The sequence below is a fragment of the Myotis lucifugus genome, unplaced genomic scaffold (genome assembly GCF_000147115.1).
Source record: "Myotis lucifugus unplaced genomic scaffold, Myoluc2.0 scaffold_809, whole genome shotgun sequence".
NCBI classification, from domain to species: domain Eukaryota; kingdom Metazoa; phylum Chordata; class Mammalia; order Chiroptera; family Vespertilionidae; genus Myotis; species Myotis lucifugus.
The window spans coordinates 85179-100473 of record NW_005871857.1 but is presented as its reverse complement, the minus strand read 5'-3'; the positions used below and the strand labels follow the sequence as shown (position 1 = coordinate 100473).

General features: G+C 46.3%; 1 protein-coding gene across 1 annotated transcript in view; it reads right to left on the bottom strand.

Moving 5' to 3' along the window:
• The window catches only part of TRPC3 (transient receptor potential cation channel subfamily C member 3), a 55390-nt gene that overhangs the window by 8312 nt on the left and 31783 nt on the right, over positions 1-15295 (bottom strand). Inside the window, 3 exon segments of the mRNA XM_023747180.1 lie at positions 9039-9122; positions 12262-12471; positions 13965-14160. Coding sequence (XP_023602948.1) covers positions 9039-9122; positions 12262-12471; positions 13965-14160 — 490 coding nt within the window.

Genomic DNA, 15295 nt, shown 5'->3' with positions numbered 1-15295 from the left:
CCTCATCTATTTAATGGGGGTAATAAACTCAGCTCATAAAGTGTGCAGATTGAGTAATCGAATGCATGGAAAAGCAACAGTTCCTGCTTAGAAAAGGTCAGCTCGCGCAGCTGGTGTGGCTCAGTGCTTGAGCGTCGACCCATAAACCAGGAGGTCATGGTACAATTCTCGGTCAGGGCACATGTCCAGGTCGCAGGCTTGATCCTCATTGGGGGGCATGCAGGAGGCAGCTGATCAATGATTCTCTCTCAACATTGATGCTTCTCTCTCTCTCTCTCTCTCTCTCCCCTTCCTCTCTCTCGAATATCAATAAAAACATACTTTTTTTTAAAAAAGGGAAAGGTTAGCTCTTGTTAGTATTATTTGTAAAGATAAAGATTGAAGATGAAGATGTCTACATTCCCTGGCACAATCTCTCTAAAATATTTATGTAATGTTATCTGAAACCATGCTGGAAAAAGTCTATGAAAACTAACATTTCTGGCCAGAGGGATGATAATAGGGAAAAAAAATGTTGTGTTTTTTTTTTAAAATTCAGACTCCCTAGAAACACCCTGGACAAGCCACTCAGATTAAACTCCCTCCTTGAAGGGAAAACAAGAAGCCCATTATCTCTCTGGCAGAATGACCAGAATGACTGGTGGCTATGACATGAACTGTGGCAGCCAACCAGCCTGATCTGGGTCCCGATTGTCCCCACCCTGGCCAGCCCGGTCCCCGATTGGCCCCCAACATCCTGATCCCCATCTTTAAGCTGCAGGGAAACTATGGCTACAAGCGGACATTTTCCCCTTCAAAATTAGATGTGTTTTCAGCTTCCCACAAAAATGTCCGCCTTAGTTTTTACAGCTTAAATATACTCATCCACTGAGTCTGAGCCTCTCTGTGAGGCAAGAAGACACCTCATGGCGGACTGAAATCAGGTTCCCCACATGTGACGCGGCCTGGAAATAGTCCATCCCTTGTTCACGTTGAAAAGATAACTCATGTGAATTCCAAAATGACATGCAGCTCTAACTAGCGGCCAAGCTGAGCCATTTCCACTATTAGTTAATTGTTTAGAGATATTCCAAAAATGCTCTGAATTGTGGCAGCAACATTAGAATTAGTGTCTCCCAAAGGTGGCCACTTTAAAGGAAAAATCCCCACCTAGCAGATTAAGACCTGGAATTTCTTAGGTAAGTAATCCATATATATAAAAACCCAGTGACGGGAACGGCAGAATGACCAGAATGACTGGTGGCTATGACGCAAACTGTGGCAGCCAACCAGCCTGATCTGGGTCCCGATTGCCCCCACCCTGGCCAGCCCGGTCCCTGACTGGCCCCCAACACCCTGATTGGGGGCAGGGCCACCGGCCAACTCCCCTCGGCCCCTCCCCCCTCCCCCCCGCCAGCCTGACCTGACTGCACCCATGCATGAATTTGTGCACTGGGCCTCTAGTTTATTATAATCACACTGCATAAAATGAAAATCCATAACAACTAAATCAACTGTTGCTATCACTCATGGAGTCCATAATAAAGACATTTTATCGAAATACAATCGAGTCCTTTCTGTCAAGTTTGGTTTGTGTCTGTCCAGCTGATTGAGACTTTTTTCTCAGAGTTTCTCTTTTTCTACTGTCACTTTTTGGGATGCACAGGAGATTACACCACAGGCACAGGGAATTCTTCTTCTTAGAAAATATGAAATGTACAGGATTCTGGAGTCAGCATTTAGCAAGGATCATCTCATTTAGAAGCATAACAACTTTCAGCTGCAAGAAGCTTGAGTTTGACAGTGAATTTTGGTATTTCTCTACTTCTTCCAAATTACTCAAAAGCAACAAGGAAAATAATACACACACAAAAAAACAACAACAAGCTCCTTCTTTAATGGAGCTTAGGGGCATCCTTACCTTTTTTTTAGAAAGGCTACATGAAAAGGTCGAGGGGGGGGCAATGTTAAGAGCAGACAGTCATGGCTAAGAACTACCCTTGACCTCATGATATCAATTCTACAGAAGCTTGGACCACTGGGTTGAAGGAGAAATTAGAGAAAAATCATGTTTGCCAGAAGTACTCAGTGAGATAGAGATGACACATAAGCTCAAAATTTTCAAGAAGGAAAAGAATAAAATCATCGTAGCAATGAAAGGTATATTAGAAGTAGCATACATGAAGATAGGTAGGATACAATAAGATAGGAGAATTAAAGAGAAGACAAAAGGAGAAAGGGATAGGCATTCAAAAGGAACAGAGGAAAAAATGGTAGCTCTGGAAGACGGGCAAAGAAGATTCAGTGGGCATCTAATTGGTATCTTTGAAGAAGGAACCCCAAAATAATGGAACAGAAACAATATTTCAAGATACAATTCAAGAAAATTATTCAGACATAAAAGGAGACTTGAAAGTGCAGACTGAATTCCTTACTGTGCGCCAGAAACATTCACACAGACCACCTACAGAGCAATCAATAACAAGTTTTTGGATTTAAAAGAAAAAAAATCTGGGTCATTCAAACACAACCTAGGTCAACTATAAGCCAACCATAGGCCAAAAAACAATCAAGCTGGCCTCCAACTCTTTCCCATGAACATTCCATTGTGGAAACAGGGGGACAATGTTTACAAAGACATTAAGAAAATAAAGTCATGTCTAAGAGTGTTCCAGCCAGTCAATATAAACACATAGAAAATAGGAAACAGCTGAGAACGTGAAATAACTCAGAAAACATCATTTCCATGGCTCCCCTTGAAGAAGCTACAAGAAGACAAATTGACAACAGAGATTAATAGAAAACTATGGCAAAAAAAAAAAAAAATGGTGGTGAGTAGTGACTGTGTAATGAAACAGCCACTGGGTTAGCCTGTACTTTCATTACTTGTCAAGAACTACCCTGGGACAAAAACGAAAACAAATGTGGGTTGTAATCCTGACAAGGCAGTGAAGGGGGTCAGAACATGCCACCCCAAATATGTCACATCGGCATAAGGATCATTTTGAGCTGAAGGCGACTGAGAAGCAGAAAGAGCTCTCTGCCCTCATCCTGTCGCCTAACAGCAGGACGGGCACGTCCTTTCTGAAGGCCCAGCCCTCCACTCGCCCGCGTCCTCACTGAGACAGGAAGCTGCCCTGAGACGGGTCTGCACAAACCAGCCTTCCCAAAGCCACCTGCCTCTTCCATTACTTCCCCGTAGACTTACCTTCCCATGATTCCCCCCCAGCCCCCTGCCCCGCTCCTGCTCGGAGCCCAACCTCCTTTCCTTTGTCTTGTCACTTCCCAAGAGGGTATATAAGCCCCACGTCCTCCCTGCCTCTTTGAGTTACTGGTCACCGAGTTCTCCCGTGTGTATGGGCTCTGCATGTGTAAAGAAGCTGTTTATATCCCACCCCCACCCCGCCCCGCCATTAAGCTGTCTTCTGGTAGTTCCATTCGCAGGCCTTAGGCGCTGAACCTAATGGGTAGAGGAAGGTGTTTCTTGGTTGTGTGTTTTTTAACTCTCCTATAGTTCTAGTGACTTAACTAGCAACAGCTGGGAGGAGAAGGCGAACATGATAAAAGATAAAATAAGCTCATTGATTTTCTCATATTTTACAGTGGAGGGTCAAAGGACAATACTTGAAACTTGAAAACCAAGTAACAGAGCTATCAGTAGGTGTAAAGACGTACAGATAAGCACCAACACAAATAACATACTCCACTTCGGCAGGGACGGTCAGTTCTCGTTCCTCTTTTTTTTTTTTTTAGCTTGGCACAAGGCCACTTGGAATTAAAACCTCATTTGCTAGTTTCCATTGCAGATAAGTTATCTGTGTAGCTTTAATAGAAGTTCCTCCCGGGAAGGAGGCATGTCTTTCTTCCCTATTGCCTTCTAATTGTATTGTGGAGGCAGAAATAGTGGCCAGGCTTCCGCTGGCTGTCTTGGCCCATGCAGTCCTATGAGACTGAGAGATGTGCACGCAGAGTGTGTGATAGGAGAGGCCTGGGTCCCTGGCATTGTTAGTATCATCCCAGCCCGGGATTCATCACCTCCTGACTTCTTCACGAGAGAAAGAAATCTCTATCTTCTTTTAGCCACTTAGTGGCTGGTATTTGGTGGGTCTGTGTGATTTGTAGCAAACTTTAATCCTAATTAATATGAACATTAGGAGGATTATTTTGAAATGATACCGAGTACACCAAAGATCTGAACACTTGGAAAGGTATACCATGTTCATGAAAAGGAAGACAGAACATTATAACTATGTCAGTTCTTAGATTAACACAATCACAATAAAAATATCAACAGGAGGGAGAACCAAGATGGCGGCATAGGTAAACACCTGTACTTGCTGCCTCTCACAACCACACTGAAATTACAACTAAAAGACAGAACAACTATTATCCAGAACTGCGGGAAAGCTGGCTGAGTGGAAGTTCTACAACTAGAAGGAAAGAAGAAAGCGCATTGAGACTGGTAGGAGGTGCAGAGGCGTGCGCGGAACAGGCTGGCAACCAGATGTGCTGCTTTTTTAATCAGGAGGGAGATACAAGCTCCCGATTGCTCTGAACTCCAGTTCTGGGTGAGACTCTGGGGACCCAGACACATACGGGGAAAAACTGGACTGTGGCATTGGCCAGAATGTGAGGGCGGCTTTCTTTCAGAAGGAAGGTGCTCGCAGTGGTCATTGTTCCTGCGCTGGGACCTCTCTGGTGCAGGGCTGACCAGCAGCCATTGCTGTTTGCTCTGCCCTGGTGATTCCAAGACCGCCCCACCCAATTTACAACCCCACCCAAGCTGTGCACAGTGGCTTTTGCACATGAATGGCCTGTCCTTTCTCAGCCTAAAACCTGTCAAACAGGCAGCAGCTGGGTCAGGGAGCCCCAAAGCTATCAATAAAAGGCCCAAGGCCAGCACCAGCACCAGCCTACCTTGCTTCACAGCTGGACCTCGTCTGGGCACTTCCAAACCCGATACAAAGAGGAGGAATCTGCAGATCTCTCTGTAGCTCCTGCTGGGTGGCCTCAGGCAGTGGCTGACTTTGCACCTCCTTGGAGATCCAAGAGCCAGTGTACCCAGTGGTCAGAGTGAGACCATCCAGATTACAACTCTTCACATCCATAAGCGACACACTCAAGGAGCAGACTCAGTGAGCACCAAAGCCCCACTGAAGCAAGTCCTGCCCCATAAAGGTGTCTCCAGCACAGAAGTTCTCCCACTGTAGACACAGCTGGTCCTCACAGCCAGTTGGCCTGGAGGTCAATTCCTCCCAGTGATACCTACAACAATCAAGGCTTAACTACAACAAGACTGTGCACACAGCCCACAAAGCGATGCACCAAGAGTGTCCATCTCAGGTGATTGGGGAGACTGAGCCACTGGGTCCTATAGGACACCTACTACACAAGGCCACTCTATCAACTCAAGGAGACTTAGCAGCTACCCAGTACATAGAAACAAACACAGGGAAGCAGCCAAAATGCAGAGACAAAGCAACATGTCACAATGGAAAGAAATGGAAGGAAGCAAACTACTGGATACAGAGTTCAAAACCACAGTTATAAGGTTACTCAAGAATTTTCTAGAAACCTCTGAGGAACTTAGTGAGACCTTCAAGGATCTTAGTATGAATGCCAAAAAAAAAAAAAAATGAAAAAGGACCAGTCAGAAATTAAGCATACACGGACTGAAATAAAGTATAATATACAGAGATTCAACAGTAGACTAAAGGATTGCAAGAATCAAGTCAAAGATTTGAAATATTCAGGAAGCAAAAAACACCCAACCAGAAGAGCAAAAAGAAAAAAGAATCCAAAAATATTAAGATAGTGTAAGGAGCCTCTGGGACAACTTCAAATGTACCAACATCCAAACTATGGAGGTGAGAGAAGAAGAGAGACCGCAAGATATTGAAAACCTATTTGAAGAAACAATGACAGAAAACTTCCCCTACCTGGTGAAAGAAATAGACTTACAAGTCCAGGAAGTGCAGAGAACCCCAAATAAGAGGAATCCAAAGAAGACCACACCAAGACACATCAGAGTTAAAATGCCAAGGGCAAAAGACAAAGAAAGAATCTTAAAAGCAGCAAGAGAAAAAGTTAGTTACATACAAGGGAGTACCCATATGACTGTCAGCTGATTTCTCAACAGAAACTTTGCAGGCCAGAAGGGAATGGCAAGAAATATTTAAAGTGATGAATAGCAAGAACCTACAACCAAGATTACCCAGCAAAGCTATCATTCAGAATTGAAGATCAGATAAAGAGCTTCACAGATAAGAAAAAGCTAAAGGAGTTCACCACCACCAAACCAGTATTATATGAAATTAGTGGCCCGGTGCACAAAATTCGTGCACATTAAAAGGGAATTAATGAGAGGAAATATTTTAATATTGCTATTTGCACTTTATAATAGAAGTGTCATAGATGAAAGAAAATAGTAAAATGTATATGAAAATCTTCTTCCTGTCAGAGTCTGGGGCATGCTGCAGGACCCAGAGTCAAGTCCCTGCCCACCCGTGTGCACCCCAAAGTTGCGCAAGACCCAGACCCAGCCAGCCCCACCCCCGTCAAGCCCCACCAGGTGGGGGGCACAGCCTCAGGTCCCTCGTCAAGCCCTGCTGGGTGTGGGGGGGGCACAGACTTAGGTCTCCTGGTGTCAGACCAGGGGGGGCGGCCTGAGGTCCCCCTTCAATCCCTGCCAGGCAGAGGGTGCAGCCTGAGGTCACCCGCCCCGGTCCGGCATCACACAGCCTCAGGTCCCTGCTGATGGCTCATTACGACTCGTTATGGGAACCCTGCCTCTGATGTGGGTTCAGCCATCTTATGATGGCCTGATGGAGTGAGGGTCCATTTGCATATTACCTCTTTATTATATAGGATGCTGAAGGGTGTTCTTTAAGAAGAGGAAGAAGAAGAAAAAGGTAAAGATAAAAAATTATGAACAACAAAGACAACAAATACATATCTATCAACAAGTGAATCTAAAAATCAAATGAATAAAAAATCTGATGAACAGAATAAATTGGTGAATGTAATAAAATCAGGGGCAAGGAAAAGAGCGGACTGAAAATTCTCGGGGGGAAGGGGGTGCGGGGGATGCGGAAAGAGATTGGACAAAAATCTTACACCTATGGACGAGGACAGTGAGGGGTGAGGGCATGGGGTGGGGTGGGAAGCGGGTGGAGGGGAGCTATGGGGAAAAAAGAGGAACATCTGTAATAATCTGAACAATAAAGATTAAAAATAAATAATAAATAAATAAGTAAATAAATAAATAAAGAGAAAACAGATGCACTGCAAAAAAATCAACAGGATATTGTGCAAACTGGACAGGCTGACTCTAAAGTTCAAATAAATAAACAATGAAGAAAAAAAATAGAAAAATTACGCAAAATAAGAGTCCTAAAGTAAGGACATAAGAGTGTTTGTATTTTATGTGTTTTATTTTGTTTTCAACTGTAATATTTAAAATAATGTGGTTCTACAGCATCAAAAACCTAGAAATATATCTAAATAGATATAATAATTTAGTAAATAATAAAGGTGGTATTTTAAATCAGTTGAAAAGATGCCCAGGGGTGTAATCATCTGGAAAAAAAAATAAATTAGAATCCCCACCTCACATGTTGCATCAAAATATATTCTACGTGGATCAAATATCTTCAGGTAAAAAGTTAAAACCATGAATATACTAGATAAAATATAGGTTAAAGGAAATTCTCACATGGCGAAAGATCTTTCTAAAAAGGACACAATACCTGAAGTCATAAAACATTTGTAAAGTTGACTACACAAAAATAAAAGAGTTGGGGAAAAACACCCATAAACATTAAAAAGACACACAACACACTGGAGTGGTGGGGGGGAGGGAATTCAATTCATATCACAGACAATGGACTGATTTTCTTAAAAGAATTAATTGATTCTTAAAAGAATTCCTCTTAATGTACTAGTATAGCAAAAAGCCCATCAAGAAAGGCAAATGGATATTGGGCCTGAGGCATATAGAACAGTAAAAGTAAAAAGATGGTCAGGTTCATTCTTGATAAAGAATAAAGAATGCAAAGCAAAACTGCACTGTGATGCCGTGTTCCCCCGTCTGGGCAAGGTAGCAACCACTGGCAACAAGCACAGTGATGGAAAATTAAGGAGGATACGGGCACTCTCATACATTTATTCTCAGAATATAAATTTGGTTCCACCAAAACCAGTTTGATCATAATTGAACAATTAGAATGCACTTGTTCGTTAGCCAGACAATGCTGCAGATCCGCACAGTTACAATGCCACGTATGCCAGGTGGCTTGCTGTGATGGCTCATAGTGGCACAGCCTCGCTTTCCACCAAAATGACAAATGAAGTCAACCAAATAGTGGACGATAATATGACCATTAAAAAGTCAGACTTTGGCAATCCATGTGCCACGCAACGTTGTAGGATTTGCTGCTTCCAAGAAAATTGTATAAAGAGAACTATCATCATTGACTGTCATCACCACATATTATAAAACTCCTTGCTCCTCGTTCTTGCGATCTTGTACACATCAGAAATCTAAAGACTGGATAATCAAAATGGAAAACGGAGAACGACAACCTGTTGTGAGTTGGAGAATAGTGTTCAAATGTCACATCCAAGGTCAAGATGCAAAACGTATTTTAAAGTAGCGCGAACCAGACAGGATAGCCTAAGAAGCCACCCGACACATGGACGGCCGACAGGAAAACCTGGAGAAACGAATCAGAGCCTATTTTCCAAATACACCGTCTCTCCCTGCTTTCTCCAGCTCGAGATACAAGTGTCCTTTGCAAACTGTGGCCACACTTGGCTTTCAATATAGCAAAAACACTCTTCCTCCTCAACCAACAAAATAGAAATAAAGAACTTGGACGCTGAATTATAAAATTCCCCCCATAACTGAACCTACTTTGTTCTGTTCTATCCTGATAGTACATTTGGATGATCTGATTCTCCTCACTAAACACACACACACACACACACACACACACACACACACACACACACACAGACGGAATTACAGACATAGAGAGATATGTCTGATGAATGCTTACCTGATATCGTGTTGGCTGATTGAGAATGCTGTTAAAACTGTGTGATTCAAAAACTCTGGAGTTAGACTGAGTGAAGAGGTTTAACTAGGAAAAAATACAATTAACCTAGTGAATTAGAATACATTCATTTGGAAATAACAAATATAATCTACTTTATTCTCCTCGATAGCGTTTCTGGAGCCAGCACTCCTGAGGGACGTATGGTGGAGGTTGAGTCTGAGACGTGGTTTAATATATTTCCGAAGGGAAACGTCAATGGGAGCAGCGTGCTCACGTCACTGGCCTGCTGGCAGCAGGAACTGTCACGGAGCTGATTAACTGAACGTTCTTTTAGGAGTCGGCTCGGACTAAGCCTTCCTGATCCTGGGATCGTGGTCACTTCATCAACATGTACCCGGGGCGCCCAGAAGACGAAGCTGCACAGAAGCGATTCTACCTGCTCTGAGCCTGGTTCCTCACCCACGTGAACGGAACACGTGTGCTCAGATGGCATCGTTCAGTATTTTCCCGCCCAGCGGTTCTCAACCTGTGGGTCGCGACCCCTTTGGCGGTCGAACGGCCCTTTCACAGGGGTCGCCTAAGACCATCCTGCATATCAGATATTTACATGACGATTCATCACAGTAGCAACATGACAGTTATGAAGTAGCAACGAAAATAGTTTTATGGTTGGGTCACACCATGAGGAGCTGTATTTAAAGGGCCAGAAGGTTGAGAACCGCTGTAATCTGGCCCTAAAATACCTGCGCACATAGCATGTCTTCCCGAGCATCTTGGCCTTAGACTGAGTCAGGGTCACAACTTTGGAGGGAATTGGGCTAAAGAATTTATGTTTTCTTTCCTTTCCTCTCTTTCTTTTCCAGGTTTAATTGCGGGGAGGGATAGAGGGAGGAACAGGAGGCGAGAGGCACACGTGGTCACCGCCCGTTCTGTGCGCAGCCTCTTCCCCACGGCTCAGGCAGGGACCCTGCTCACTACCCTGTCACCGCGGTGCCAGCACAAAGCCTCGCTGGCAGGGGACCGCTCCTGTGAGCCCCGGTCAGTGCCTGGCCGCTGGCCGCGCCTGCTGTGTTACAAAAGGGGTCTGGAGGCGCCTTCCTCTCTTCTACAAAAGAAAAGCAAAAACAGGATTTCTCCAAATGTTCCCTAAATTCAGCACACAGAGCATATCTGTGGCTAGGAGAGTCAAACAGCTCCCCGCACAATTTACAAAATAAAATCAAAATGGATGTTAGAGCCTGGGAGGCTGGGGGGTGGGCTCAGCCTTCCCTCTCCCCCAGCAGCCTCCCCAGGACAGCTGCTCTTCCTGCCGGCACCCCCCGTGGAGCACGCCCGCCCCTCTCGGTCCTGGGCACACCCTGCCTCTCCCTCGAAGGGTCCAGGTAGCCACGTGCCGCCTCAATGCCCTCTCTGCTAGCACCGTCCCCCCTACATCATGACACCATCAGGCACGAAGCCGGTGGGTGAGCAGCTGCTACGGAAAGACGATGCTAGGGTGTGAGGTGTAAGGACTTGCACCCCCATCCTTGAGAGGCTTTCTTTGAAAAGAATAAAGCCTCGGTTACTAAATGCCCAGAGAAGCAAAGTCCATTTCAGCAGTAGCAGAATTTGCCCAAGATGGTGAGTAGAGACTGGCCCCTTTAAGAGAGCAGCCACCCCTGCAGCTGAAGGTGCAGCTGGCGGGGAGAGGGTGGGCAGCAGCCAAGCCCGAGCACAGCTGTGAGCAGGAGGTGGGCAGGTGTGGGGCCGGTGGGTGCAGCGGGCCCGGTGGGTGCAGCAGCCCGGTGGGTGCAGCAGGCCCGGTGGGTGCAGCAGGCCAGATGGGTGCAGCGGCCCGGTGGGTGCAGCAGAAAGGGTGAGGCGTCTGATGCCGCCTTCAGTCCCACGCCTGCCCCGCTCGGCCAGCACTGTACCCTTGCGCAAGTGAGTGGCTTTAGTGGCTTCAGCTGTCGTGGCTGTAAAGTGGGGACAGTCGTCATACCTACCTCACAGTGTTGCATGAGGGTCAGATGTACAGCAAAGCACTTTGCAAACTGCGGATGAGGAAGGGCACTGCTGTTTGTCGAGGCTGGAACTTTGTGCGTCTCCTGTCATTCCCACTAGAACCCTACGAGGCTTCCTCCTTCAGCTGCGACACTTAAGGCTCAGAGTGACGGAGCACTTCACCCAGGGGGCTCGCTCACGGGCCATAAGCCCGGAACCCAAACCCGGGTCCAACGCCCAGGCGCTCTTCCTGACATTAAACTGCCTCTCCGTGGGCACACACGAGCTATTACTTGAAATCATGGGATGTCGCAACCGATCGCTGCCTTGCGAACGCACGGCCTTAAGAGCCCGCGCCCAGGTCTAAAGGCCTAAAAGGTCACCTTCGTAAAAAACGAGCTGGCAGGGAATTACAAGAGCTGGAAAGCACCTCTGTTTCCAAAGGTGAGAAGTTAAATCGCAGGAATCCGAGCCGTGACCAGCGTCACCTGAGAACCAGGCCCGGCTCTGCTCAGAGGCCTGGATTTTCCGGAGATAACATTGCCGCCTTGTGGCTCCCAGCTGCAGGCCGTTCTTACAACGTCAGGCAAAAACGTTAGCCCCACGCCTTTCCTCCTCCCTGCCTCGCTCACTATTATTGGCGGTTCTGCCCCTATCTTCCTGTGTCCTACGCCAATTCTGACTCTGAAAACTGCGTTCATGGTAATAAACCGTTATCATGCCACTCGAGGACACACCGTTCTTGACTATTTCTGAAAGGGGCATTGACGGTTAATACTTGAGGATGCTCTTAGGCCTGCATCGATTTTATAATATTGGAGGAAAAAGGAGTGTTTAGCCCAATAAAGGGTCTGGACAAATAAGAAGACTACGTTGGTGTTGAACATACATACAACCATGAGGAAATGTGCAGTGAAAGCTCTTTAACTTTGGAAGAACAGTTGAGAAGCATGGAACACAGGGAACCAAGTGTTCTGTTTACCTTTCACGAGTTAAAGGATTTCTCGTTTGCTTTTAATCCGGTAGTTGACGTGAAATTATGACCCAAAGCAAGGCATAGATTAAGGGGCCTCTTGACACATTAGGAAAGTATTCGCTATTCGTCTATGAAAGACTGTGGGATGGACAATACTTTCGACATCTTCTAAGTTCACACATAAAAGTTATTGAACGCACATCAAAAGACCAGGAGGAAGACACCACGTTCCCCGAAAGGCCGCGGTGAGCGCCGGATACCTACCCTGGACTTTGAGTTCCCCAGCCCCATTTCTATGTCTTTCTGAAGCCTTCTCCTTCTGCATTTGGAAAAGTTAATGATCCGCATGATGAAATAAACAAATGACTTTGGACTAGGAACTAGACTGAAGGGTGGAGGTAATGTTTTTCCATCATCAAAATAAGATAACCAAAGTTTCGAGCGAGCAAACTTCCATTCGACATCGCTGTCGTCCTGTGTCACAAGACAGAAAAGACAGAACTCATTTCAAAAACCAGAAATTCTAGTAATTGATTCCATAGGGTGTTACAATGAACCTAAATTATGCTTTTTGAAATAGGTAAGTGATTTATATACAATTGTCTGCTTATAATCCCTATTGTTCTACATAATATTCTATCACTTTCTTGATACTCATTTTTTTATGTTTCTCTTCCATATGCTTCTGTTGTGTACCCACTGAAATTTAACAAGAATTTCTGTCCCCCACCCAAGACACAAAGCAAAGCACAAGAAAAAGTCAAGGACAAGGAAGGATGGGAAAATTATCCTCTCTCCCTGCCAATTCTGTGTATCCATCAATAGTTCCCCACTCTCTGGCCACCCTCCCTCCCGTCCAATAGGCTGTAGATACCGCATACTATACCCCCCAGGCAAAGGGGGAAATTGCACTTTGGCATTTATGTGTCTGCCATATGTCCTCAAATGTCACAGGAGGCCCTCAGTGGCCTATTCCCATTTTGTATCTCCTCTGGTCCTCAGAGCTGCCCTCTGGTGATGGGCGTGACCATCCTCCTGGGAGAAATGATGGGGAGGAGAAACGACGAGGAGGGAGTCCAAAGCGGAGGAAGGTGACTCACTCGGCTCACACTCGCTGGACAAGCAGGAGTGCAAAGTCCCACAGTTCTCCCACCTGGAGGACCTCGCTTCGGCTTTGATAACACTATCTTGTGTCTCTAAAGCACACAGAGAGGCGCAATGGACTTAACAAACAGCAAAGCCCTAAGAAGATACTAAACTCTAAACCGGAGGACAGAGAAAACATACATGCAGCCGTGAGGGCTCCAACCAACCCATCCAACACCAAAAGCAGACTGATTTCCAGAACAGTGAAAATTCCAACTGGATGAAGAACGTCATCAGCGAATGCCAGATGCCTCGCAACTCCCCCTGCGGGACCTTTCACAGCTGGCAGGCTAACGGGGAGAGGGCAGCCTCCCCATGCCTGGCACTTCTTCCAGCCGCTAATTTCACAACTTCTGAAACAGACCCCGAGAGTGATGATAAAGCCATGGAGCCCCACTGTGCTCCTAGAACAGTGATGGCGAACCTTTTGAGCTCGGCGTGTCAGCATTTTGAAAAACCCTAACTTAACTCTGGTGCCGTGTCACATATAGAAGTTTTTTGATATTTGCAACCATAGTAAAATAAAGACTTATATTTTTGATATTTATTTTATATATTTAAATGCCATTTAACAAAGAAAAATCAACCAAAAATATGAGTTCGCGTGTCACCTCTGACATGCGTGTCATAGGTTCGCCATCACTGTCCTAGAAGATGCTGGAAGGCGTAGGCTGTCTGTCCTGGTGGAAAACCCAGAGGACGGCCTGGGCGCACCTCGCCTCTTTGCTTCCAGGAGCTGGACCACCCACAGGGCACCAAGCAGATATGCTGTGTTATTAGAACGACGGCAAGGACAGAGCCACGGGTAGGAGTCTGCTTACCTCAATTTCTTGGTACGAGCTGTTAATCATGGCAATTAACATGTTGAGCAAAACGACCACCATAGTCACATTGTAGATTCCATAGAGCACGTATCCAATATTCTCTATGAACTTGTGATCATACTTGAGCACAACTGAAGTCACTTCAGACAACCCGAATATGGACCAAAACAGAGTCTTGAAGCTTTCTTCCACACTGTCGAAAGATTAAGGCACACACTCAGCAAGCGAACAGTTTTCCGTGTTGAAAAGTCAGAAGTAAAAACAACGTCCTCATAAAATACCATCATAAACCCCAGAATGGAATTATCCTATCTAATAAAAGAGAAACATGGTAATTAGCCGTATCTCCGCTACCCTTTCCATTGGCTAATCAGGGCGATATGCAAATTAACTGCCAGCCAAGATGGCGGTCGGCAGCCAAGCAGCTTGAAGTGAACAGGAGGCTTGCTTGCTTCAGTGACGGAGGACTCCAACGTTCCCCGCCTGCCGCTGCCGGCCTCTGAGCTTGCAGTTTGAAACATTGTTACAAATATAGAAGCTAAACAAAACCCCAGAAACCTGCTTTCAGCTAGCTGGGCTTCAACCAGCAGGACTGCAACATTGTTTCAATTATAGAACCCAAACAAACCAGATACCTGCTTTCAGCAGCTGAGGCCTAAGAGCTGGAGCCAAGCCTCAGAGCTAAAGCTGGCCCAGAATTTTAAAAAAAGAAGAAAAAAAGGAGTGGTTGGGAGCTTCAGTCACCCGCCAGCCTGAAAACAGCCCTCAGCCCCTCACCCAGACTGGCCAAGCACCCCAGTGGGGACCCCCACCCTGAAGGGGGTGTGACCAGCTGCAAACAGCCATCATCCCCTCATCCAGGCTGGCCAGGCACCCCAGTGGGACCCTCACCCTGATCCAGGACACCCTTTAAGGCAAACCAGCCGGCCCCCACCCATGCACCAGGCCTCTATCCTATACAGTAAAAGGGTAATATGCCTCCCAGCACTGGGATCAGCAGAGTCACGAGTCCTCCCCGGAACCGGGATCAGTGTGACAAGGGGCAGCGCCAAAACCCCCCTGATCCCCCCTGCGGTTTCTGTGTGTGGAGAGGGGGCGGGAGCCCCAACCTCCCCTATCTGGCCCTGCTCCTGTTTATGAAAAGGGAAAGGAACCCCCAGACTCCCTGAACAGCCCCTTCCTCTGTGCCTTTATGGGGGGTAAGCTCCCCAAACCCCCCTGATCGCCCTTGGGGCTTTTTTGGGTAAAAGGGGGGGGGGGCCCCAAACCCCCTTGATCGGCTCTGCTTTTGGGTGTGAAAAGGGTGCAGCGCCCCAAACCCACCCCCC